This window comes from Vanacampus margaritifer, chromosome 9 (genome assembly GCF_051991255.1).
Source record: "Vanacampus margaritifer isolate UIUO_Vmar chromosome 9, RoL_Vmar_1.0, whole genome shotgun sequence".
NCBI classification, from domain to species: domain Eukaryota; kingdom Metazoa; phylum Chordata; class Actinopteri; order Syngnathiformes; family Syngnathidae; genus Vanacampus; species Vanacampus margaritifer.
Genome location: NC_135440.1, coordinates 8,848,675 through 8,874,149, shown reverse-complemented (window position 1 = coordinate 8,874,149; position 25,475 = coordinate 8,848,675). Strand labels below are relative to the sequence as shown.

The 25,475-nt window shown below is 39.8% G+C and overlaps 1 protein-coding gene across 1 annotated transcript in view; it reads right to left on the bottom strand.

The window, feature by feature from the left end:
- The window catches only part of zfpm2a (zinc finger protein, FOG family member 2a), a 138,908-nt gene that overhangs the window by 36,028 nt on the left and 77,405 nt on the right, over positions 1 to 25,475 (bottom strand). The window contains exon 5 of the mRNA XM_077575834.1: positions 13,401 to 13,512. Coding sequence (XP_077431960.1) covers positions 13,401 to 13,512 — 112 coding nt within the window. The remainder of the gene's footprint in view (positions 1 to 13,400; positions 13,513 to 25,475) is intronic.

Below are 25,475 nucleotides of genomic sequence, written 5' to 3'. Positions count from 1 at the left end.
GACAGGATGGAGTGTGTATATATTTTTCACTGCTCTGCCACTATCCTCTTTGAATAGCTTTAAGAAGAAACCTGTGGTGTAATTTGTCTGAGGTTTTTGTCTTCACTTGCAAGCTTCCCACATGTATGGGCCCTTACTCATTCACTCCCAGCCATGTTCACTGAAGCAACCCTCTTCGCTCCGGGCTGGTTTACTGGATTTTGACTGATTTTGCAAGGCCCACAGAATATTGGGTTCTATTGCTATAAAAACATGAAACCTAACAAAAGAAAGATTAAAGTCTCTTCTTTCACGAGGAGAAAAGTATATTTGTGTCTTGTTTCTGTTTTGCAGCAATTAGCTTTAGAATATAGCTAAATTTAATCAATATTCACATTTCTGGTGAAAACACTGTCAAAAAGAGCTTGTTGTAACATGGCCCTGTCTGATCTCTTATACTCTGCTCCCTAACACTAACCTGCTGGCCGTTTTTTTGTAATAACTACCATTGCTTTAAGCCACCTCTTCATGTCAGACGCTGCATCTAAGTATGCTAATGCATACAAAAAATCACATAACAAACGTATTAATATATTTTGGAAATGGAAAGTATTAAAACATATCTACACGTTTTGGGGTTTCAATGAGTTAAATCCGACTTACATTCTGATGAGACACAAAAACTGATCAAATAGGGACAAGGAAGTACTTTTTTTTTTTTTTTGATAGTAAGTTATACTTTTTGTCATAGATTGTATGATCCTGCAACTTATACACAGGTGTGATTCTCCATTGTCCATTTTTGTGAATGTTAGTGTAAATAGTTGTCTTTGGTCTATAGTTTATGTACCTCAACATTTTCCCAAGATCAATTGAGACCAGCTCACCTGTGAACCTAATGAGACTAAAGCAGTATAAATGATGGATGGATGGATATAAAACATTATCATCATTATACCATGATTAGATTTGAACAACATTCTGGCTACATTTGTCAATGTATTGTAAAGAGTTTAAGAAATAGCAGATAGAGGTGATAATTGTTACAATATTGTAATTGTAACTCTTTCAAATTATGGGTCTCCCAAAGGGAGAACCTGAAGTCCACAAGCATATGATGCTCCGCTGATTGTACCCCCGTCACATCTGCTGCCCTCCTCTCTCCGCGCCCAGATGGCCTGTAAGTATGGCGTCCAGACCGACCAAATAACTGGCCCACAGTGGCTATCACACCCAGCAGTCTCTGACAAAGACCCTGGCCAGCAAGCATTGGTGAGGAAGCAAGCAGGATGTAATCTCTAGGAGCTGTTGATAAAGGGAAACGCACAGGGTTTGGGTCAAAGGGATTAAAATGGTGGAGGTGCTGGGTATAAGAAGGAGAGGGGCTGTGGAATGGTGGCAGGAGCAGCGGGCGAGCCACCCCATAACAGTGAGTAGTGTGGAGATTACAGGGGAAATGGTGCAAGGGGGATTCCTGTGAGGAGATGGAAAGAAATAACTCTATATGGCAATGGAACACAGCATTAGTGGCCACCATTCAACAGTATGCAGGCTTAGCATGTTCAGGGCATCAGGGCAGTCGTGTGTTGCTGGTTCGGTAACACTTGGGTGCTGAAGGTAGTGTTGTAGTCTAGACCACGTCAACCCAGACCAAGACATTATTGAGACTAGGGACTTTCAAGACAAGACCAAGACTTTTGGAGGTGGAAACCGAGACAAGACCAAGATCGTATGTATCAAAGAAAAATCACACTGTGGACTAGAAATATGTCATCCCATGTGTCATATCTAAAGCTCAACCCATTTACTGGTGGAATGAAGAACGTTTCTAGTGCATAAGAACCTCCCAAGTAACACGTTGGGGCTCGACTATTACCTGACCATTTTTTGACAATGCTACGCAAGCTAACTTGGCTGTAATATTTAGTTGCAGTTAGCTCTTAAAGTTAAAGTACCACTGATTGCCACACCCACCTAAGTGGGGCAAAATTCGCTCTCCGCATTTGACCCATCCCCTGAGGGAGCTTTGGGCAGCAGCAGGGGCCGCGCTCAGGAATCATTTGGTCATACAACCACCCAATTCCAACCCTTTTTAATGCGAGTGTCAAGCAGGGCAGCAATGGGTCCCATTTTTGTTGTCTTTGTTATGACCCAGCCAGGGATTGAACCCACAACCTCCCAGTCTCAGGGCGGACACTCTATCACCAGGCCGGTTAATATCAGCAAAAAAATTGTTGAGGGAAGACGGGTGGCATGGCTCAGTGGTAGAGCGGTCGTCTCCCGTCCATGAGGTTGCGGGTTCTATCCTCACCGCTGGTGACCATGTTGAAGTGTCCTTGAGCAAGAAACTGAGCCCCAATTTGCTCCCAGTGGACCTGGCAGTTCCCTGCATGGCATCAGCCGACCACTGGTGTGTGAATGGGTGAATGTGAGGCATTGTAAAGTGCTTTGGTGTAGTTAAAAGCACTTTATAAAAAAACAAAACTGTCCATTTACTAAGAATTGTGCTAGAATGGGGTGTTGTGATTTGAACTTTCCCATTGGAGATTAGTTAACAGTTACGTTACCTGTCTTTATGCTTGATCAAGACCTATCTTGAGCACTACAACACTGGCTGAAGGTGACATGTACGAGGTAAATCGGACTTACTTAATAGCAAAGGAACTTCTTATGATTGACTCACTCGAGAACTTTGCTTCAGCTCTCACTCCCTGTGTGACTGCGATTGTCTAAATATTGCCAATGCCATGAATAGAAATGACATTTTAAATTAAGAAGGCAAACCACGCTGGGTGAAATCAAGAGAGGGATGTTGAAAGGTTTTAACTGAGCCTTTCATGCCTATGCAAACCTCACATGGTTTGGATAGAGTTCTATCAACAAAACATGTCATTCACCTCTCCGTGGAAATAGGGCAGATATGAGACTGAAACCTATCTCGGGAAGACCCAAATACTGTACCCACGACTTCCATTTCACAGTCGGCGGGAGAGCGGAGTTCAAAAGTCTTACATCATTTTTCTTTCAAGAAGCCATCCAAAGGCTCACATTCCAGTTACATTTCAAATTGAATAGACTTGTGTTTCTAGCAGTCCAGCTCTCTTCGAGTATTCTGGCCACTGGAGCGATGAAAGATTGGTTACTACTCACTGCTCAGGGGAGCACAAATGAAGTGGCTTTGACAGAGTTGAGAGAAAGACTGCATCAGTGCCCCGCTATCTCTCTCTTTACCTTCACACACACAGACACTTTTTTCTTTCACTTCTTTTTGTCTGTCCCATCCTCGCTCTCTCGTTCCCTCTCTTGCTTCCCTTGGGCCTCCAGGATGGATGGCCCTGTCTGACCGGGGCGACACTGATGTCTGCTCTTCCACACTTCTCTACCTACAGCACGCCTGTCTTCCTTCTCACCGCTATGTCCACTCGCATTCTTTTTCATGGAAAAGAGGCACCCATCGCTGTCAACCATTTACAACCACCACAGTTCAGAACTACATGACAGCTTGTTACTTCCACCAAGCAGGTTGTGTTTTTACTGCTGCTTGTTTCATCAAATGCGAGCAGGATTATGCAAAAGTGTAGAACTAAATTCAACATTGTGGGGGATGGGGAAATTAATCGGGGCATGTGCAGGGATTTACTGTACACTCTAAATATGAACAATTTGGTGCTGATCCAAAATAGGTTTTTTTGGCCTTGGCAGAGGTCTGCACATTACTGATTGCCATTCTATTTTTTTCTCATTATAACTATCAAGAAAGTCAAACCCCAAAGGGGTTACACACATTTCAATGTAGGAAATGGTGTGGGTGTCAAATAGCAGACCAATACTGTAGTTTGCATGTTAATGTGGCAGATAAAATTAATTTTCCTTGACCAATAATGATATGTACCTATATGTACCTACATATATACCTTATGTGTCTTTTTAAAAATTCATTGGCATGTTCATCTGTTTACCTAACAATTACATTTATTGAACATACCGCAAAGTGAAGCAACCACTTCTAGAGACTGTAAATTTGGTAAAATTATCAAAGCAATAATGCACATCAATAGCAACATATTTATACAGTTAGAGATTGCTTAATTTTTTTCTCATTGGCTTTTTGTGGATTTTTTTAATTGTATATTTTTGGCTTTTTTATAACCCTAATTCCAGAACAACAACAACAAAACAGGTAGTTTTAAGAGAACAATGCGAGAAGTAAAAACTAAGAATATAGCTACACTGTACAGTCTAAAAACAGTTTGGTAAAAAAAAAAAAAAAAAAAAAACAACTTTTTGAGTTAATTATCACAAACTGTTGGGTCAGATTAAATAAAAAATCTACAAAACAACCACATTTTTGGGTTGTTTTGTAGGTTATTCATTTGACCCCAAAAATTTTGTTAATTGAATAACCCAATAAGAGGTGGATCGGTTGCTTTTGTTGTTTGGGTTACCTTTGACCAAACTGTTTGATGACGATGTGATAGCCTTTTATCCTTGAACGTATTATCTCTATATTATTTTCTCTGAGAATCCGATTCAAATAGTAGATGATACTTAGCAGGATATGTTGCAGGATTATTTAAATGTTACATACTGTATGTGTCAAAAATAGTTGCTGCCTCCCTTTTCACCATTGCTATTTGTCGCTGTGTTCAGTGCTTTAACAGGGGTCCAATTGCTATTATCTTTTGACCAGATCACCCGATAAACTGAGTCTCAGATAAGCTACTAATGTTGGAGGTGGCAGAGAGAATAAAAACAGTGATATCACACTGATATGCTTCCTTAAAGACGATGGTGTTTTTCATGCAGGTGGCTGTACAATCAATAAAATGGATTAACTGCAAAGCTATGTTAGAAAGGTTATCAACAAGTTCTCCTGCATGAACACGCTGGCGACCCTGCAAAACAATTTTGTAATGTGTTGAGCTATTTCTCTGAGGTAAATCTGATTAAGATGTGCCCAACCTGAGGATTAATTTTCAGAGATACAGTATATGTTATCAAAAAAAAAAAAAGGAAGCTGTATGTGAACCTTAGATGTCTTGAATGGAATGGTTACAACTCTCTTAAGTTAACTGGTTTGCTCATGTTAACAGTCGGCATTAGAGCAGTTCTGCATTTACTGTTTCTTCTCAGGCCTACCTGCTTAACTACTTTGTACCTAAATCAACCCTCAGAGAGACTTCAATCATGTAGTTTGCCATCAGCATTACTGACCATCTAAACACTTTCACCCTACACTCTAAAACACATTTGGGTAAAAAAAAAACAATATGGAAGCCCAGCCCCCCCCCGCTCCTTCAAAATGAATAACAATAATAGTTAAACGGAAAGCTTAAAAAGTTGAGTCAGTGCCTTTTTGTACCCCTAATGTTTTTAGAGTGTGGCGTCAGAGAGTGTGGTTTTTTTTTACCCAGCTGTGAATTCAACCAATCAATCAATCAATCAATCAATGGGTCAATTTAACCCAATTTAAATCTAACCCAATTTTGGTTAAATTCTTTGACAAAAAAACAACCCAATGATCGGGTAGTTTTGTACAAACTGACCCAAATAGTGGATCGGCCCATCTTTGACCCAAAACAACTGCTTTTAGTGTATAGTGAGCCACATTGGGTAAAAAAAAAACAAGTTGTTTTGTTAAGTTTAACCCAATTTGGGGTAAATTATTTTGCACACACAAAAAAAAAAAACATTTTGTACAAAACAACCTAGAAAGTTGGGTCAAATTGACCCAAATAGTGGATCTTTTTTTTTGTGTGTGTAGTGAGTCTTCTATGACTTTATCTATTTTTGTACAGATGGACACCCCCGGTCTTAAAAAATAACCTAAAACCAGTTTGGATGTATAGGAAGGCCCCTCTCTTTAGTTCTTTGTTTCTAATTTAAAAGAGCATTCATGACATACATGGCCTTGTATGTGTATGTGTGCGTGTGCGTGCGCGTGCGTGTGCGATCTGACCAATTGCATCCAACAGCAGGGCTTTATCCTAAAGCTCAGTGACAATGCTTTTCACACCTACTTACCACAGCAGAGATGGGGGCGGCGAGCTGGATCATAACCAGGCCTGAAAAGCAGGCTAAGGGCTTTTGGAAGATATACACTGAAGGAACTCTTTAATTACTGACTCAAGATCCCACAGTAGATTAAAAATCCAGCCGGGGCTCATTTTCATATCTGCAGGATTTTTCAATGAATATAAAAATGGTCATTGATTATGCCGTTAAGAGGAGGAAATATAAAGCACATATCATCACATTAACTTGTGGTGATTAATGTAATAAAATGTGATCTTTTACACCCCATCTGTAGCGAACAGATTCAATACCAGAGAGACATGCTCCAAATATTAAGAAGCAGGTCCTCAAAATCCAGTTAACCACTCCACTGTTCAAAGACAGACAAAGTAATAAGAAAGTAACGTATTAAATCCTAATGTGGACAGTGAGAGCAGTGTGAACATGGAGGGATGAGCAGCAAAACAATGACTAATACGTCCTTTTAACCTTTGTGTGTGTGTCTTTGCTGCCTTCCCTCTCAGGCACACAATCAGCCTTCCTGAATGATCAATACCAAAGCATTTCACATCATTGATTATACCATTATGGACACGTTAAATGTGTGACACACTCTCATGCGGGCACATTAACCACTGCAAGCCAGGGAGAGCAAGCTGCCTCTTCAACTGCTGTTTTTGTTCCCAGTATTTTTACCTTAAATGTGGTGCTTAAAGCGAGTCCAGGTACTTCGCTCGGATGATTATAATGCCACGAGGGTGCAATACATCACTCTTATTAGCCACACTGGAGCACAAAGGTATCATAATTAATGGCCGCAGCAGGATTGAACGCTGCCCTGACATGGAAAAGTGGGCCTACTTAAGCTCGACAAGGCATTTAAATATGCAGAGTGAATGGCACAACCCAAACCCTCCTGCTCGAAGGACAGCCCACGCTCATTAGCCTGACACCCTCAATGGCACTGATACAAGGGCGACGGGCTATTCTCGCCGACACACACGCACAAGCTGATCACAAGCACATCCTCCAAAAATGCAAAAAAAAAAAAAAAATTGCGTTATTATCTATGAAAAAACAATTTAGTACTCATCAGCGCCCATCACTCCCTTTACATGCTCTCCCTCTATTGTTGTTTTTGTCTGGGGGTTTAGCCCGCGGTGAATGCAGATGGACATTTATGTGTCAGCAGCCATTATGCGAATTTTCTGTAATGGCGTCTCGTGTGTGTGTCGGTGGCAAATGTGGGTGCAGTGGCAGAGCGTGTCGTCTGGTGCCTGCGTTAGAGAGTCTAGCAGGGAAACAGCCTGCCCAGCGGGAGAACAATGCACATAAAAGGCTGCTGGAGGAAGCGTCTGGAGCTGACGGCTTTCACATGGCTCTGAATGGAGCGCCGACAAAGTGCGACTCTGTGCCTATGTACATGTGATATAGACCCAGGACGGGGGAAAAAAATACATGCTGGAGCGTATTAATGAGGTGAGACAGTGACTAGTGACTGTTTAAATGTTATATTCAAGCGCACTCTTGATTGCTATTTTATCAGGATTTTACGAGCCTCCACTTTTTCCCGTGCCCCTTTTTTCTCTGTTTTACAACTTCTCTATTACAAATGTGCATGCTTCAGCTTCAGAACCTCCTTTCCACCCAGCTCCGGATTGAGCCTGACCGCACCGAGTTATCGCATGGCTCAGTGCAATCAATTATTGTTGCAGCGGAATCATTAATAATTTCCTAATGAAAACGATTCTGTTGATCTCTCTTGTCTTTTAATTAAACATAATTAGTCGGCCGCTCTAAGCTGTGGTGGGGACTCCTTTAGGGTACAATTTTGTTTTAATACACCGATAATGAAATTTCTACATTGTGTCAGTTGTTTAGTTATTATTCAGTCACGCCATTTTGCTATGTTCCGAGATAACGGATCATAAACCCTCAGTCTTTTTAAAAGGAGAGGGTTGAATGTTCGCCTCTCACCAGCAGCATGCAGCAATGTAAATGCCCTCATACCAAACATTCAAGCGGGTATTTAAAGTATTCACACAAAAGGAAGTGCTGCGCGTTTCCACACAGGCCACACGAGTTCATCTTATGCCGCCGAGGGCTTCAGTCGGCCAGCAGTGGTAATGAAATGGCGGCATAAAAAAAAGGATCTGATTGTGAGGACTTAGAGACTGTGAAACAATACAAAGACTCATTGAGTTAGCTCATTCTTCTCTGTTCGGGCTTATGTAAAACATCCTAGTTACATTGGTCAATTTCTATATGAACAATGGGCTAAGTTGCTCTGGAGACTTGTGGGACATGTCGGATCTGAATGCGGCCTGACTTAAGAGGCTTACAGTTGAAAAGTTTAGATGACCTCGGAATAATGCCACATAATATGCTCACGTTGCGTGTGTATCGTTTCAGTGGGCGGATATATCAGGTAACAATGGCGCAAGCACGATGATGGCTCACGCAGAGAATGCATGAAACTAGAGGACTATTAACTAATTTGCTCCCCAAAACATTCTATTTTTGCCATGGTCCCAAAAACATAATTATACGTTTTTTATGTGTGTTTTTTTATGCTAGAGCATTCAGAAGGCTTTGATGCAGCCTCTGACCTGAAAAGGTCGCTTAAAACATTGGTAGTTATTACAAAAACGGCCAGCAGGTGGCAGCAGAGTATACGAGGGCCATGTTGCAACAAACTCTTTTCAACAGATTTTTGAATAATGATGACATTTAGCCATATTCTAATGCTAATTGCGGCAAGATGGAAACAGATACAAAAAAAAATTCCTAATGAAAGAAGAGACTCTAATCTTTCTTTTGGTAGGTTCCATTTTTTTACAGCAAAAACACTATACAATATTCTGTGGGCCTTGCAAAATCAGTCAAAATCCAGTAAAACAGCCGGGAGCAAAGGAGGTTGCCTCAGTGAAAATTGCTGGGAGTTAATGAGTTAAAAAGGGAAATGAAAAAAAATATGTTTGATCTATTGATTGACTGTGCTTTACCGTGTAAAGTACAGTTGTCCATATTGATTTGGCTGTGTGCAACGTCGCCATACTAGCTTGTGTGTGTTTGTTGCTATACTGTATAATATTATTATTTTGCTACTTGCTGTCCACTGAAAATGACATCACAGTTGCTCAGGACTCCGCTAATGACCAATCACGGCTCATTTTCTGAATGTCACATGACCAAACTCAGAAAACAGGTGAGCCGTGATAGGCCTGACCCCTGAGCAAATTTTCAGTCGACAGCAAGTGGCAAAATGGCCGCCACCTGAGATGGATAACAATGGGTTGATTTTGCTGCATAATTCATATTCCACAAACGTTGACTTCCCCATTAAGGAATGAAATCTAATGTAATTTTGTAAGTCAGGCTAAAGAATAACACTCGTCGTATCCTGAACAGTTTGACGCGACTCAAAATCTGCCAATCAGGGTGCATATACACTGAGCCTTTGTTAAATGTCTCCATTTTTTTCCATGAGTTTATCAATCTGTTGTTTATCTGCACAGGAAATTCCCAACTGGTTCCTATCTTTCTCTCCGGGTCCCTGTCTGTCATCCTCGCTCGCTCCTGGCGCTCCACTCTTACTGTAACACATAATTACTCTGCAGACTTTCTGCCTGTTTCTAGAACTTCTGTGCTTCAAAGAAATTGTCAGAGTGTGGAGAAGAGCATTGTGGGAGTTCCAGGTGGATTTCTTGATAATGAGAGCACAGTGGTAGAGTTGAGCGTTTTAGTAATGGCTGGCTGCTAAGGCTCTGCATGGGAGTTTAATGTAAAACAAACAGGGCCACAGTGGCGGCCTGAGAAAAGCAGATATTGCATTTGCCACAATGCCACTTCAGGGCTATTGCAGACTCTTTTTTTTTTTTTTTTTTACAAATGAAAATTAGTCACAAATAATTTATATTCATGAATTTGAGACATTCCAATGCCTCGAGCCTTGAAGGTTTTTGCCTTCCACATTTTAGGGGCTGAAACTTTCCTATCAAAAAATATCAAATACGCCCCAACATACAGTATCAGAACATGTACCATCAGTCTCATTTACATTTATTTACTTTACTAATATCATCAACCCCTCATTGGTTAATTTCTGCTGAATTCCGATCACTCTTACTCCCACTTCACATATTTTACTCACTTGTGGAAGTATTGGGGATAGACGATGAGCAGTCATTTAAAGTGCAAAGCAGAAATCACAGGGCTAGTTCACTGTAACCACTCAAACCAATCAACAGTCAGATACTCCCCCATAGATTCAAACTGGCAGACATCCAAAGTGAACGGCTACTATCTTCACAGGCAGTCCTAAAGAAAGCCGAGACCACTGAAACGTGAGCCAAAACATATTCTGCAAGCATACTGTGTGGTGAGATATTCCCTGTTTTCCATAAGTAACACATCTCAAGGAGCAATGAAGCAGCCGACAGAAGGGAAGCAGCACAGGCTAAAGATATAAACAATCTGGGCCGCGGCTTTTCAAGGTGGGAGGAAAGTTGCAGTTGGACTCCGATGAGAGGAAGGGACGAGCCTTTAATCAAGCCACAGTATAATGGTGACACTTTAACATTCTATTTCCCCAAATTGTCGCCGAAAGAACAACATTCGATATTAGTTTTAATTAGGGGTGTTAGAATTTTTCATAGTAATTAATCACGTGACCATTCAATAGTTAACTTACGATTAATCACCAATTTTATTTAATATTATTTCTGTTCTACATGTACAATAAAATGTACAGTATTTTTTTTATTTTATTTTTTTAAGTTTTCATACTCTTGTTAACATAAAAGTGGAAAACAACGTTAAACTAATAGAAATATGGCTGCATATTTTAGTCATTGATTCAGTAATGTCATAATAATATATAAAATTGAACAGATGTACTGTACTGTAAAAAAAACAACAACTGTGATATTGATTTGTGTGGAGGTTGTTTGCTGTTTGTAAGACGCTGGTGACAGCTCAATGCATTTTTCTTTTCATATTAATCTTGATTAATCTAATCTTTAACATGAAGTAACTTGTAAAATTCTGCACATTTTTAAAATTGTAAAATACAACTTGACCCGAGTCTCCACTAATATAAATATTATTAATCAATTTATTACTGCTAAATTTTGACGCAAACGTGTCTGCTGTATTGTCAATGGTACAGGCTTTTCAAGTAAAGGGCGGTCATTTATCGCCCGTTAAAAAAATTTGTGGCGTTAAAGGAGCTTTAAATTAACTCAAAATTAGCACACTAATTTTGACACCCCTATTTGAATGTTTTGCTTTATTTTCATTTCAGCCTCCCCTCCCCTCCCCAGGCTGCTTCAGTGATGTTGTACATATTCAACTTCTGCCACTAGATTTAAATTAATTCGTTGTATTGTGTTATCGCATATCAGCGTTTAATGATTCGCTTGGCGGATTTCCCAATAATGAACTTAATGCAGTACAATACGGAACAACTGTCACACGGGGATGTGTGGAGATGTCATTGTGTTTAATTTAATAAGGTCGAAATGAACGTCACAAACAAAGCAACTGTGAGTGACACAGCTGAGTAAGTGAGTGTTTCTGGTGCTGCATGTGTTGCTCATCATACGTGTATGCTACACTAATGCTAGCTCATTGTACATGTCTGAAGAGTGGCAGAGCAAATTGTTCAACTCAAACAAATAAAAAAAGTGGAAAATCCTGTTATTGCCTCATTTTTTGTTTCATACAGTAATTCTGCAAGCAAAAAGATTAGAAGATTTTAAAGAAGTGCATAATCTTCTTTAACAGCTTATCAAAACTTTAATGATCTGGCGATAAAGAGCACAAAGTTAAGTAGCCGGTTAAGAGGATAACTCCCCAGTGCAGTCTAGTGATTAGTAGATGAGAATTGGGAGACTGAAAATCCGGGTTGCAAATCCCACTCCTGCCACTTATTCACTTTGAGGCAGAAGACTCTCTATTTCAGCTTTGGGGGTATTGTCACGGGGTAATCATTTTTAAAGAATGATAAATGGAGTCTCTTCCCTCCAACCCGCACAACACATACCGTATCTTCCATTTTTTTAATGTATTCATTTTGTATCTCTCATTTTACCACCCATCAACACCCAATTATCTCTGCAAAAATCGCACATTTCAATGATCACCTGCACCTCATTCTGTATTTAATGAGTGTACCCGATTACATTGTCACACCACCAAAGAGCAGTGAAAATGTTTCGGTCACACATTGATTGCTGCTTCCTTTTCTGTGTACATATGTCTCCATGTAAAATGTGAGTGTGCCACATTTCAAAGGAACGAGGGGACCTGTGTTTTGGCAGTGAATGGAGTCACCTGTGCTCACACCCACAACAGTAAAAACTATCTGGGAAATTATCAACGCTACTCATTTCTTTTAACGCGCGATTAATGACCGCCCCTTACTTGGAAAGCCTGTAGTGGGGGAATTCCAATCGCAACACAGCACACACGTCCATGTCAAAATTTAGCAGTGATAAATTTAATAATAATGGATATATTTGTGGAGACTGGGGTCAAGTGGTATTTTACAATTTTTTAAATGTGCAGAATTCCACAAATTACTTCATATTAAAAATTTAGAAGAAAAAAAAAATTCACAGAGCTGTCACCAACGTCTTACAAATGAAATTATGCCATCTAGTGGCAGAAAATTACCCCAACACAAATCAATATCACACTCATTTTTTTACAGTACAGTACATCTTTTTAATTTTAACTAAATTTTATGAATTACGAAATTACTGTATTAATGACTACAAGATGCAGCCATATTTCTATTCGTTAAACATTTTTCCGCTTTTATGTTAACAAGAGTATGAAAAAAATTTTTTTATTAAAAGAGATAAAATTTGCAATTAATCTTGAATAACTATTGAAGTCATGCGATAATATATATATATTCTTATTGTATTTACCTGTACACAGTAGAAGAAAACGAACAAATGAAAGAGTGGTAACCCCATCTCAATTCCTACATTGTTCTTTATCTCTTCTAAGACACAGTATAAAAGAGGAAGAGGCGGGGCATTAATTACGGCAGTGAAATCTAAAGACAATTAACTTTTTGTGTCAATGATGTTTCTCAGTTCTTAATCAAGGTTTTAATGATATAAATTACTAGCTGGATGAGAAAAACAGATAGCGACTAAGTGTGTCAGTGTAACGTTGCGCATGCTCATCCTTGCGGCCGTGCTCCTCTGAACATTTGAGAGCGTGTGTGGCTCAGAGAAGCGAGGAGTGCGAAAGAGAGAAAGAAAAGAAGACCAGGAGACAGGCAGGTGGGAGTGGAGTGGATGGAGGATCGTCTGTGTCTTAGCAGCGATGCTGTGCTGTGTGGTGTTGCAGTGTGGAGAGATAACACCATTCCAGCGTTGCTTGCTTACCTTTGCTGTACACCACACAGTTGTTTTTGTTGTCCTCTGCTCCCTGCCAAGTCACATCCAGCAGCCACTTGGGGCCGGCGCTGAGCACCACCGGGACCGTGCTCTTCGTTTTCTGGAAGGCGACAGATAACAAACATTAATCATTTGCCTATTTTGGTGATTAGAGAAACACTAATAACTAACGCATTACGCATCTGCTGCTCTGAATGGTCGGCCATATACAGATAATTTGAGAAACTATAGAGTGAGTCCATCTCAATCCGTTTCTAAATATTGTCGTCATGTTGGTCATGGCTCCCTGACAAAAGGCTGCATTTGTGGTTGGAAAGGAGAAAAAAAAATGTGCAAGAGACTTGAATCAAAAAGACATCATCCAGGATTGAAAATCAAGGACTCGAAAGAGATTTAAACAAGACTTTGTGGTTCCTGTGAAATGAAGAAAGTATGAAGAAAAGGGGGAGATGACTTTCAGAACGAAGGAAGGGAGTGTTCCGTGGTGAACTTTGGGCACATTGTCCCACACTATCGGCAGCATCTCACTATTTCCTGAAACAAGTGGGGAAGAATTTAAAGAATCAGTATCTATTTCAAAGGGCGATTGAGGTTAGAGCTTTTATAATATGCTGAAAAATTATACAGAATGTGTAAAGTCATTTTTCTTCTCGGTCAGAGGTCAAACGTGTTTTTTTTTCTTGTGAGAGGAAAAAGAAAAGAGACAGATAGCGTACAACGTCCTCTTAATAGGCTTGCGTGTGAGAGTGCCACAGTATGCGCTTGCCGCATCTATTCACCTATCATTTGCTTCTTTTCTCCTATGTTGGCTTTCGTTTAGTACTTGGTGTAATGCTGTTGTTGAGTGTGTGCTAATGCACCTGAGTGTAAAAGTCTATTACTTCAAGGAAAACCGTCATTATTTCAATGCCATTACTTTTCGACCCTGAGGCCCTCCTTTATTTGGGTGTTACAAAAATAGTAATGGCTTGTGAAAATGCGTTGGCGGGCAATCTCAACTCTGTCCATCTGCATAATGCAATGGAAAATAAACTAATCTTTTCTCATGCTTTTTACTTATTTGGGAGGATGGCAACAACCTTCAAGGATGAATGCAAATGTCACTTGAGCATGTTAAAGGTCTGAATTGGCACAGATATGCACATAAGATGAGTGCTGTGCTGGGGCAGTGTGTCTGTATGTCACCTCCTCCTCCACACAACTCCCCCACCCCCCCCATTCCCTTCCCTTTTCTCTTTTCATGAACTCTATCTAGTCACAAGCTAGGGGACAAACTGATTTTTTTTTTTAAAGAGCGCATGGCAACTAAATTTCAATGAGACGAATGTAAAACAAATACAGACTCCAAATGAAGATGTTATATTTATACATAATTCCCGTACAGCGTATTGCTCTGCAGAAACAGCACTGCCGAAGTGATAAAAAACAGACATTAAATGCGTGGCTGATACTCTTATTTATTCTCTTGGCATCGTCTTATCCGGCCTTGGCAGCAGATGAGAGAAAGACGACCTCTGTAATTTAAGTCATCCTGGATTTCACATTTCAAATTAGCCTCACAATAAAGTCTTCTATCTAAGCTAACCTGAAAATCTCACACCCCTGTCAAAGAAGCAGAGCAGACTGGCCGATTGTTGCTAGGACGACTATCTGAAATGGGAATCAGATTAACCCTTTCTTAGATCTCCAGACTGGAGCCATGTCTTATTCAGCAGCGAGAGGCCTTTCTGCCATCCCCCCAAGCCTTTGGGAATTTATGATATTCCAGCTGCTCTCCATGTAGCCAACACAGACTCAACACCAACCTAACTTGACTTCTTAGCCTTCTTCTTCGTCTTCTTCCTATTTATTGCTTTAATTTAGTCACATTGGGTATTACATATTATGGAGTGAACCGTCAATTCCAGTTTACTTTGCTTCACCCTTGTAGCAAACAAGTGATGACAGTTGCTTACTGCAGATTTACATAACTCATCCACAGTGACAAAAGTGTGCATGCATGTAGCAGCCGCCACAAAGACAAAGAGATGCACAAGAGCAAGTGCGGGCAACATATTTAGGATTAAGATAGTGTGGCGTCACTGCAGGGAGGAGTGTTTGCAAATGCAAATGAAACATTTGTACAACCGGATCAGTTGGCCTCAGTGGCTACTATGCAGAGAAATGCAGATTGACAGGCAGAAAATTACAATTTCCCTCAAGCGAGGGAGAATATGATGAACTGCTTTTATAGAAACAAACTCGCTCTCCATCCAGCATATACAGTACTATGCACTGTAGGTAGGGCTTCAAGCTATCAAATATTTGGGTAGTCAGATAACCTACAGAAAATTCTATCAAATAACTGGAAATTTGGATAAAAATCAAATAAAAAAAGACATTTTTGCTTGCTTAAAGAACAAACATAAACAAAGTGGACAAAAAAAACATGCACTTAGTAATGAATGACCAAGTGGTTGTCACTTTTAGATAATCAATATATTTTTATTACTTAAATTTAAACTGTGCTTAAGCCCATATCCCACTGAGAGGTGAATGTTTCCAAGTGTTGACAAAGGTAGAGAATGTGCACTCCCGTCAGGATTCATTCTCGGTTCCCAAATGTTCGCCGGACATTGACCTAGAGTTTTAATGATTTTTCTTGTTGCAAGAACATTTCGAACATTTCCTTGCAACACGAACAATTCTTAAGCCTGTTAAAGAACCATTAAAACTGTTTAGAGAATGTTTACAGAGCATTTAGAAAATGTTGCAACTTTGAGTGAATCCTGACGTGAATTCAACATTCTCTAGCATCGCAAACGTTTGCACTTCAGTAGGATACAGGCTTTAGCAGCACGCTATTTGCCTCTCTGGCAATAATAGTGAGATTTTAGACAAGTCTATCCCCATAACATTAGAACGTTAACTAAAAAGTGATCAGTAGGAACAGTAACTGTGTCAGGCTGCTTGTATCAAAGTGTACGGAGTGATTTACGCCTGCCTTTGAAAATTAATATGATGGCTCTTACCAGTCTATATGGGGCACTTGAGCACTGCTAGCCACTAAAATGCTGAAACCACCACTAAATGCTGGCAACAGGCGCCGTACAATATATTGTCTGCGTAATTAATTTTGTTTTTAAGTGCTCTTAATTGGCAATTGAATGTGATTTCAGTATAAAATTGTGTTGTTGTCATCAGTAAGCAACAGTTTGTAACTGCAATTTAAGCGCCCCAAACATTGAAAAGACGAGTCAAGTCAGCCTTAACGTTGCGACATGCTGCCAGGAAAACAAAAGCATTTGAAGGCATTGATCTCCATATATAATTTGGTATGGTCAGTTTTATTTTGAAGTTGGCCTTCTCACCGCATGAGCAAATGTTGACTGTAACATGTGAAGCAGGTGTCAGAGGCAGAAAAAAATGCCTCGAGCATTTTCTTAACAGAGGTACTCAAGGACTTGTTTCAGCCCTAAATGTACATGTAAACTAATGTTAACTTAACATGATGTAGGGGTTTTAATTAAAAGCCAACAAAAAAAAAAATGCTCATGATAGATGATAGAACTTGTACAGCTCCCAGCACACGCACACACACGTACACACACAAACAAGTTGTGTGTTATAGTATATCCGCCCTCTGCCTTCACCTCAGTGGTTTCAATACTCTCTTGCTTTTTTCCTGAGCTCTGTTACCTTTCCTCATGTAAGAGATACAGCGACCCAAACAGTGTAGTCAGCGAGGAAGTGATTACAAACTGATGCTCCAAATTCGCTATAAAATGAAAATCAATATTTCCACAAGTTGCTGCAACATAAAAGATAACCTTCATTGATTTTCGGAGATTTAGGCGTCTGTGATAAAATCTAATATAAATTTTCAGCCACACGGATTTGGATCAGAGCAGCGCAGGGGTTGAACGATAAGTTCCGTGCACATCTCTCAGCGTTGGATTTTTTTCTTCCTCCCCCTTCCGTCTTCCAAGGCAGGGCTGCACTATTTATAATTGGACCTGTGTGAGCAAAAGCTTCTATCAGGAATCTGTTCTAATTTTTATTACGGAGAAGCTAAAGCCTGTTCCAGATAATTTGGAAATTTCAGGGGAATTGTGATAGAGCTGATGGCACAGCCGGACGGACTCCAGAAGGGAGCTAACCTGTAATAGCCTCTGTGGCTGCGCTGATTAAATGTTGCCATAGATGAAAGACCTGCCATCACCGCAATAAATTAACCAATCACACAAATCCCAAGTCGCTGCTAATCCCTCCTTGATACCATGATCCTCTGATCAGCTGAAGGAGGTAAAGAAGAAAGTGTCTTGTGACACTCAGGCTGCCTCCAACTCCCAGCTTCCCTGTGTAAACAACAAGCTAATGATATCGCCGCTGACCATTTCACCACCAGTGGCTGCTCTTAACCTGCTCCGTGGTCAGGGCAGGTGAAATCGATACCAACCTTGGCGGGAATGATTATTTTCCTCATGCCTTTTTCTCTTGCTCCCTCCGCCAAGGTCACTGGATCCGTCTTCTGATCCCACAGCCGCAGGATTTAGACAACTGAGGGATCAAAACCGCTCTGTCTCAATATTTCATGACATTCGTTGACTTTAAAGTGGACATATTATGGAAGATGTACTTTTTAATTTCTTGTAAACAAACAGTTGGGTCTCTGGAGTGCTTGCCCACCCATCAAGTGTGAAATTAAATTTGCCTCCTCCTGTGAGTGAGCCATTCTAAATTCCGCCCACTGTGACATAACAGTGCCGCTAATTCACATCAAAAACACAAAGACAATAAGTGTCTCCGCCCATGACTTAGCAGCTAGGCTCAGCATCAAAAATGCTGGGCCGGAGAACACTGGCCAACACAATTTATCAAAGCCTTAAGGTAAGCAGAGCTGGATGCACGGATAAGTATAGGCTAACCGTGTTAGCTTTAGATAGGTGGCATATTCCTGATTGCTCAGTTGCTGATGCGGTGTTGGTGGGAGTGGGGAATATTTGTGTTTAGTAATGTGTCCGCTGCATGGGTCACATGCATGGATCCAAAGATTAATTATAATTAATTATATATCATAGCATATATTTACTTTATAGGGTTTCCCCAGCGCTTTATATTATATTGGCCTTTTCTTGGCGCATGTCGCTGGCCACCGTGTGCATCCCCTTCCCCCGTTGGTGAATGACGAATAGAATAGAAAATAAAATATGAAATAATAATAATTTGGAACAGATTAATTGTACTTCCATTCATTTCAATGGGAAACATCACCTTGTTTCACTAATATTTTTCGGATTACAAACAGGGTCATAGACCGAATTCAACTCATAACCAGAGTTTCCAGTGTATGCCAATGAGTCTCTAAACTTTAAGCTTTAACCCCTGGGCGTTATTTGACCATTTTTTGGCTTTTTGTTGGTTCTGACCAAGCCATTTCAAAATAAAATAACGCCCAGGGGTTAATCAGCCACTCACGAGTCTTCTGGAATATGAAGTAAACCTTAAGTACTACCCAACAACAATTTGTTCCAGTACAGTCAATTTTCTCATTTCACTAATACGTCATGTGCTTTGAATTACATCAACAGCACAAATATGAGAAACAAGCTTTTATAGTGGTTTATTTGTTTCAAACATGGGAGAGGATAAAGGATTTGTACCTGTTTTACCAGTCAGTTTACAGCAGACAGCACACTCACACCTTGATAACGTCCATTGCAATTAGTTGTTCACTTCGATGAAACAAATTGCATGTGGTCAACTGGAAATTTCATTAAGAGAGATTTTCCTCTAGCCCTCGTTATCGCCGCACGTTTTAATATTTTCTTAGCCTCAAGGATGGATGGGTTGCAAGGGTCTTTTTTCTTTTTTTCCAAATAATTGGCCAAAGCTAACCTCACAGCCTGTATCTCACTCCTATTCAAGCTCCCCAAAAATGTGTGTATGCATCTGCGTAGTTAAGTGCTACACAGTTTTTCATTTTTTTTCTTGCTCCCAGAAATAAGGTTCTCTGTCAACATCGGACACAAAATGGGAAATGCCTCATATAAATGGCCATGGTTACATCTGGCTGAGATGAAAAGATACCTACGTAATGCTTCAATTCCTTTTACATCCCCTCTCCAAGGCTATAGCATCTGCTGCTGGGAGACTAAATAACAGAAATATGAAGGAATTGCACACTAATTCCCTTTAGAGATAGATCTTGGCTGGTGCCCTGTCATAAATCAGAGAATTTCGATATGAAATGAGGCAAGCTGCTCTAATCATTTCTGCATTTCAAATTGGATCACTGGCTCAATCGCTTGGCTTTTAAACTGCTTGCCTAAGAGCAAATGTGAGGTGGGAGATAATTCAGCTGAAATCTCTGCCTGCTCCGTGCGGCAGTTAGTTTACTGCTTGAGTGCAAGAGAATGCTTCCCCCACCCTTCCCTTCGCCCATCGTTTTCTTTTCAACTTTCTTAAATTGACTTTTCATTTTAAAATCGATTAAATTGAGAGAGTCGCCGCTGTTCCCAGAATCTTTGAAGGGACACACATGCTTTTGCGGTTGCTATCATGGCCGCCGCGCTATAAGGAATAAATATTTTCTTCATTTAATTCACCTTTTATCCCATTGGCTGGACTGTAAGCATCAAAGTACAAATGCAGCATTAAGCTATTGCTTATTTCACCCTTGCTGAAATGCTCACACAGGCTTGTATTTATATTGACCATGGGTGGCAAGACATGCTGTTTGCTCTGCTTCAGACATACGGTAAGTGCTAATAAAGCAGACAAATGAGCGCTTAGCCGAGATTCTGCTGACACAACAAAGACAAATCCAACAATCCATCGCAAAATTATATTGTTATCTTTAAATATTTAAGTAAATCCAAACAAAAAAGACTGAAGGATTAATTGTTAATAAATACAGAATACATAGAGGGGCCAGATGGCTCTGTTTTTAAGACACACTAGAGCAGTAGATCTTAACCTGGGTTTGATCGAACCCCGGGGGTTCGGCCGAGGTCAGGACACACACCCGAATCATGATTCATTCCTGATGATGCAGGTGATCATGTTAAATCGCTTGGGCTATCTGTGCTCCCGTGAATTTGAGTCTTGTGGCTGTTGTGACCGTCATGTGATTTTTTCATTGTCATCCCGTAATATTATGTCGAGCAAAAAAAAAAAAGTGGTCAAACGAAATTATGCAATACAAATTCACATGTATAACGGAATGTACACTCTAAAAACAGTTGGGTTAAAAATAACTCAACTATGAATCAAAAATGGATCGATCCTCTACTTGGGTAAATTTGACCCAACTTTGAGTCAAGAAATCTCATAGATATTGGTCAAATCCTTGGATAAAAAATTATTTTGTATAAAACAACCCAGAAAGTTGGGTCTTTTTTTGACCTATTAAGTGGATTGGTCCATTTTTTATCTATAATTGGGTTACTTTTGCCCCAACTGTTTTTAGAGTGTATGGTGTTCCACAGGGTTAAATTCTGGGGCCTCTGTTGTTTTCATTGTATCTGCTGCCCCTGGATACATAGAAAAAATGCCTGAGTTGGATTAACACTGAGGGTGTTAAATCTAACACTAGACAAGTGTTTGTATGTGTCCACACCAATGAGTGTAAATCTTGCACTTTTCAAAGTGTTACATTTTTCACACTTAACCAGTGTTATTCCAACATTGTATCGTGTTAAAAATCTATACTGGTAAACACTGAGTAGTGTTGAAAGTACTCTGGTGTTTAAACACGTGTATTGCACTTGTTTCAGTGTTAAATATTTAACTAATTTAAACTACACTTAACTCTGGTAAATGGTACTTAATTTATATAGTGCTTTTCTACCTTACAAGGCCCTCAAAGTGCTTTACATTTTGACTACTGATGACACATTATCAGAAGCAACTGAGGGTTCAGTATCCTGCGCAAGGATAATTCAATAGTCTCCCTGTTAATTTTGTTCACCAGTAAAACCTATGTCTTGAATTTGAAAATATATTTTCACATATTTTGTTTCTAAATAAAGAAGTGTTCTGTGAGTGGGCATAGGAAACTATTGGGGTTCAGTACCGCCACCAAGATTAAGAACCACTGGACTACAGACACTTTGAGGTGCTCTTCTACAGTCAAAAACTTTCATATTGAACATAACTCCTTTCCTGTCTACCGCCGCAACCACTTTCCCCACCCCGCCAACAGAATTATTCTACAATACCCCAAATTCAAATTTACCATCTCGTTCTGCTGTGCAGAACATTTTTCCCCAAGATACTTGATTTGAAATGTTAAACAAGAGAGTGGTACATTTGTAATGCTTGTGCTGCAGGTCTTAATCATGTCTTGGAGGTACATGTTCAAACATGCACTTTGCTGTATTGCTCTGGTCGGAGAACATCCCGTCGCTTCACTACTCACTGTTTGAATTACAAGAAATTTCCCATTTGGATTCAATTGGTAAGGTTGTTTGATCTTTTGCATGTACTATATGTAAGGGCTGCCTGCCAGAGTATGTGGGGAGAAGTTGTGTGAGGGGCCATAATAGGAAACTCTGAGCCAGTAATGTTCAGGTGAACGGATATTAACGCAGTCCCTGGGGGCCACGGTGGTAGGTGACATATTCTCAAGACAGATCTGCTCTTTCCCTGTTGGGAATAAACATGTGGATCTCCCCAGAGAGGATGAAAGGGAACTCAGGAGTCAATCAGTCAGTGGGGTCATAATAAATCCCTGGCCTCATAACTGCACACATCAGTCAGACCCTGTAAATATAGACAAAAATAAAACGGCGGGCATGAATCTTATATAAAGTCCTTGACTTTAGATAAACCTCTCTGCCCCCCCTTTCGGTTTAATATTCTTTTGAACTTCCTTCTTTCTCTGGGTGACTCAGAAATTTCACGTTGTATTAGAATTGCATCGCTCTGTGTGTGCTTTATATTTCAGGAGACTCTCTGTGAGCAGCCAATCTCACTTTTTGATGCATAAATTGGGTTCTAACATCTACAGAATATCAATTAGACTAAACAGCAAAACAATCGCAACGATGAACTGAAACGCATGGCATGCTTTGCTAACTGAATTTCTAGCCAAAAACAAAAAGAACAAGATACTGAATTGTAGCTGCTTTCCATATACTGCCTGATCAATTCAAGTGTGCTGCATGGTTCTATACTGGAGGTTCATCACTGGGTGCACTTTAGGGAAATTGCGTCTTACTTAATCCACTGTAAAAGACCAACAATATTTACACTAAGTTAAGTAAATAAGATAAAGACCTTGCCCTTTACTAAATGCATTAGACGTGAACTCTCTTATCAGAGTCTCAGCACATGGACTGTTAAAAGATTGTAGCCCGGGTTTGAAAATGGTCTTTGTTGCCCAATTAGTTTGCTGACGTCCAAGTGGTGTAATATTCTACTTTGACAGCCTCACGCTCATCCATCTAATAAGGCTCAGCTGGACCACCAAGGGAAAAAATGGACACTATCCAGACCATATTGTCCAGCAACCATCTTTTTTTCCTTATCTTCCATGATTATCTTCTCTTCTTTGGGTTAAAAGTATTTGGAGTTGGAAGTCCATCCATTCAGAATTCAGGCTGGATTCTTGTCTGAATCATGTGACAATAATGCCTGCAGGTTGTTGTTTTTTATATCGAGACGTTTCTTTCTTTCTTTCTTTCTTTCTTTCTTTCTTTCTTTCTTTCTTTCTTTCTTTCTTGCTTTCTTTTTCTTTCTTTCTTTCTTTCTTCAGTCTACAGACTGAGGCGAGGCAGCAGCACAGTGTGTATAGGCTATTGAGGACAAGTGACATAGAAAATTAGTAGGGCTGTTTGATACCACTACAGACCGATACCAGTACAAGTACTCAACTGGTCTTTGATACCGATACCAAGTACAAATACCACAAATACTTTTGATACATAAAATCCTCCCATAGATACATCTTAAAGAAATATCTACATGTGTGTATAGGCTATTGAGGACAAGTAATATAGATAATTAGTAGGGCTGTTCGATACCACTACAGACCGATACCAGTACAAGTACTCGACTGCTCTTTGCTACCGATACCAAGTACAAATACCACTAGTACTTTTGATACATAAAATCCTCCCATAGAATCATCTTAAAGAAATATCTACATGTCTCGATATAGCATTTTTCCTTAAAATTGAATGAAATGAATGCCAATTTTTTATTCTTTCTAATATAATTTCTAATTTCTAGCCCATGATCAGAAACCGGTCATTCGCAAGTACCGATACCTTAATACCTCAGAATTTTAATGAAAGACATATATAAATATATCCCCATATTGCATTATTCCTTAAAATTGCTTGAAATCAATGCAATTTTTCTAGTCTTCTAAATTCTAGTTCCTGATTGAAAAAGGGCCACAAATGAACCGACCGCTGTCGCGAGTACTGATACCTTAAAATAAGGCAAAGCACCGATAGCAAAGACTAATAATAATCTGCTTCTGCTGTAAATGTAGTACATGTTTCCGCTCTACCGAGCACCTGGAGAGAACCCACACAGGCACACAAAGATCATGCCCACATCACACAACTCTTCCTGTGGGGTGACCACCACACAGCGGCACTGCCCACGAGCAGGGGTTTGCAAATGTAAACAATCAAGAATTATCTGCAGCACTTGTCAAGGAAGTTGTTTTAACATATCACAAGAAAAGCCACGATGGCGACAGATGGAACAGCAGCTGGCAGCGCTCAAACTCGTTTCATTTTTCTCTCGCTTTGCTTCTTCTACTTGTGCCTTCGCTTCAGTGGAGGTCTGCTGTGTATTGAGGTGTTGAATAATCATTCATTTGGAGAGACATATTGCATACTGTCCAACTATGTGCGTGAAGGGAGTTTGGTTGAGTTCAATAAATGAAGGGCCACAACATTAGGTACACATGGACTCCCACCAATTTCTCTACAAAATATTTATAAAGATGAGAATGCTTGTAATGGAGACTGTCAGGGACTTATTAATTAAACAGTTTCTTATTGGTTAGGTTAGGTAGACACTTTATTCACTATCTGATTTATTGAGTAGTAGTTGTAGTTATGCATAACGATAGGTGTTTGAAATATTGATTTTACTGCTGTGTCAATTTAAAATATAAGGTCTAAAGAGAAATAAAAACAATTTCAGTATGACGAAGTACACTTTTTTAAAATGTAGCCTATATTTTTGGGCAAATCTTTCAGTACAGCTTATACTGGGATAATCATTAGATTTTGCAAGAACACCTAATGTTGAGATTAGAGCATATCGTCACCCTTTTAAAATAATTGCCTGAATCATTTTTTTGTGTGCAAAAAAAAAATCATTGTTTTGTCTAAGTCATCTCCTCATGATGCAAAAGGTTAAATTTTTTGTGTTTCCTAAAAAATCTGAAAAAAATGACTCAGGCAATTATTTTAAGAAAGCGTCGAAGCGTGTCATTATTTTTCAAACCTACTTGTCACACGTCAACATCGTATATCATTGTATATCTCCCACAGGCACGCGCACACACAAATATGCAAACCACCAGCATGGTTTCAATGCACGCAATTACAACAGGTAGTGCACTCAGGGCAACAACAACCTAATAGTGATTAATGTACAGTTCTCTGATTTTCTTTTTCAATCCAATAATGTCAATGATTTCATCACTAAAATAGCCAAATTTGGACACTTCATTTTGAAATACATGGGCAAGATGGGAAGAGACAACGCACACATTAATTGGCAGTCAATTATTTGCTCGTACCTTCACACAAGAGACATTGCTGTTTCTCTTTATATCACCAATATACATGTTTATCGCACATGGGCTACACATGCTGTTGTTCAACAGTCTGTCCAATATATTTAATAAATGTGTATGACATATTTAATCCTTCAGATCATCCAGAAAAGTGAGTGAAAGTGCAAGACAGAGCCATAAAAGTACCGTGACACTGCCAGCATGTGGCAGTGCTGAGCTTCATTGGCACATGTAGAAGAAGTGCGGCGCTCTTCCCGTAGAGATCACGCACGGACTTAGTTATAAATGGACTATCAATAGGCGCCTCGCAGCTG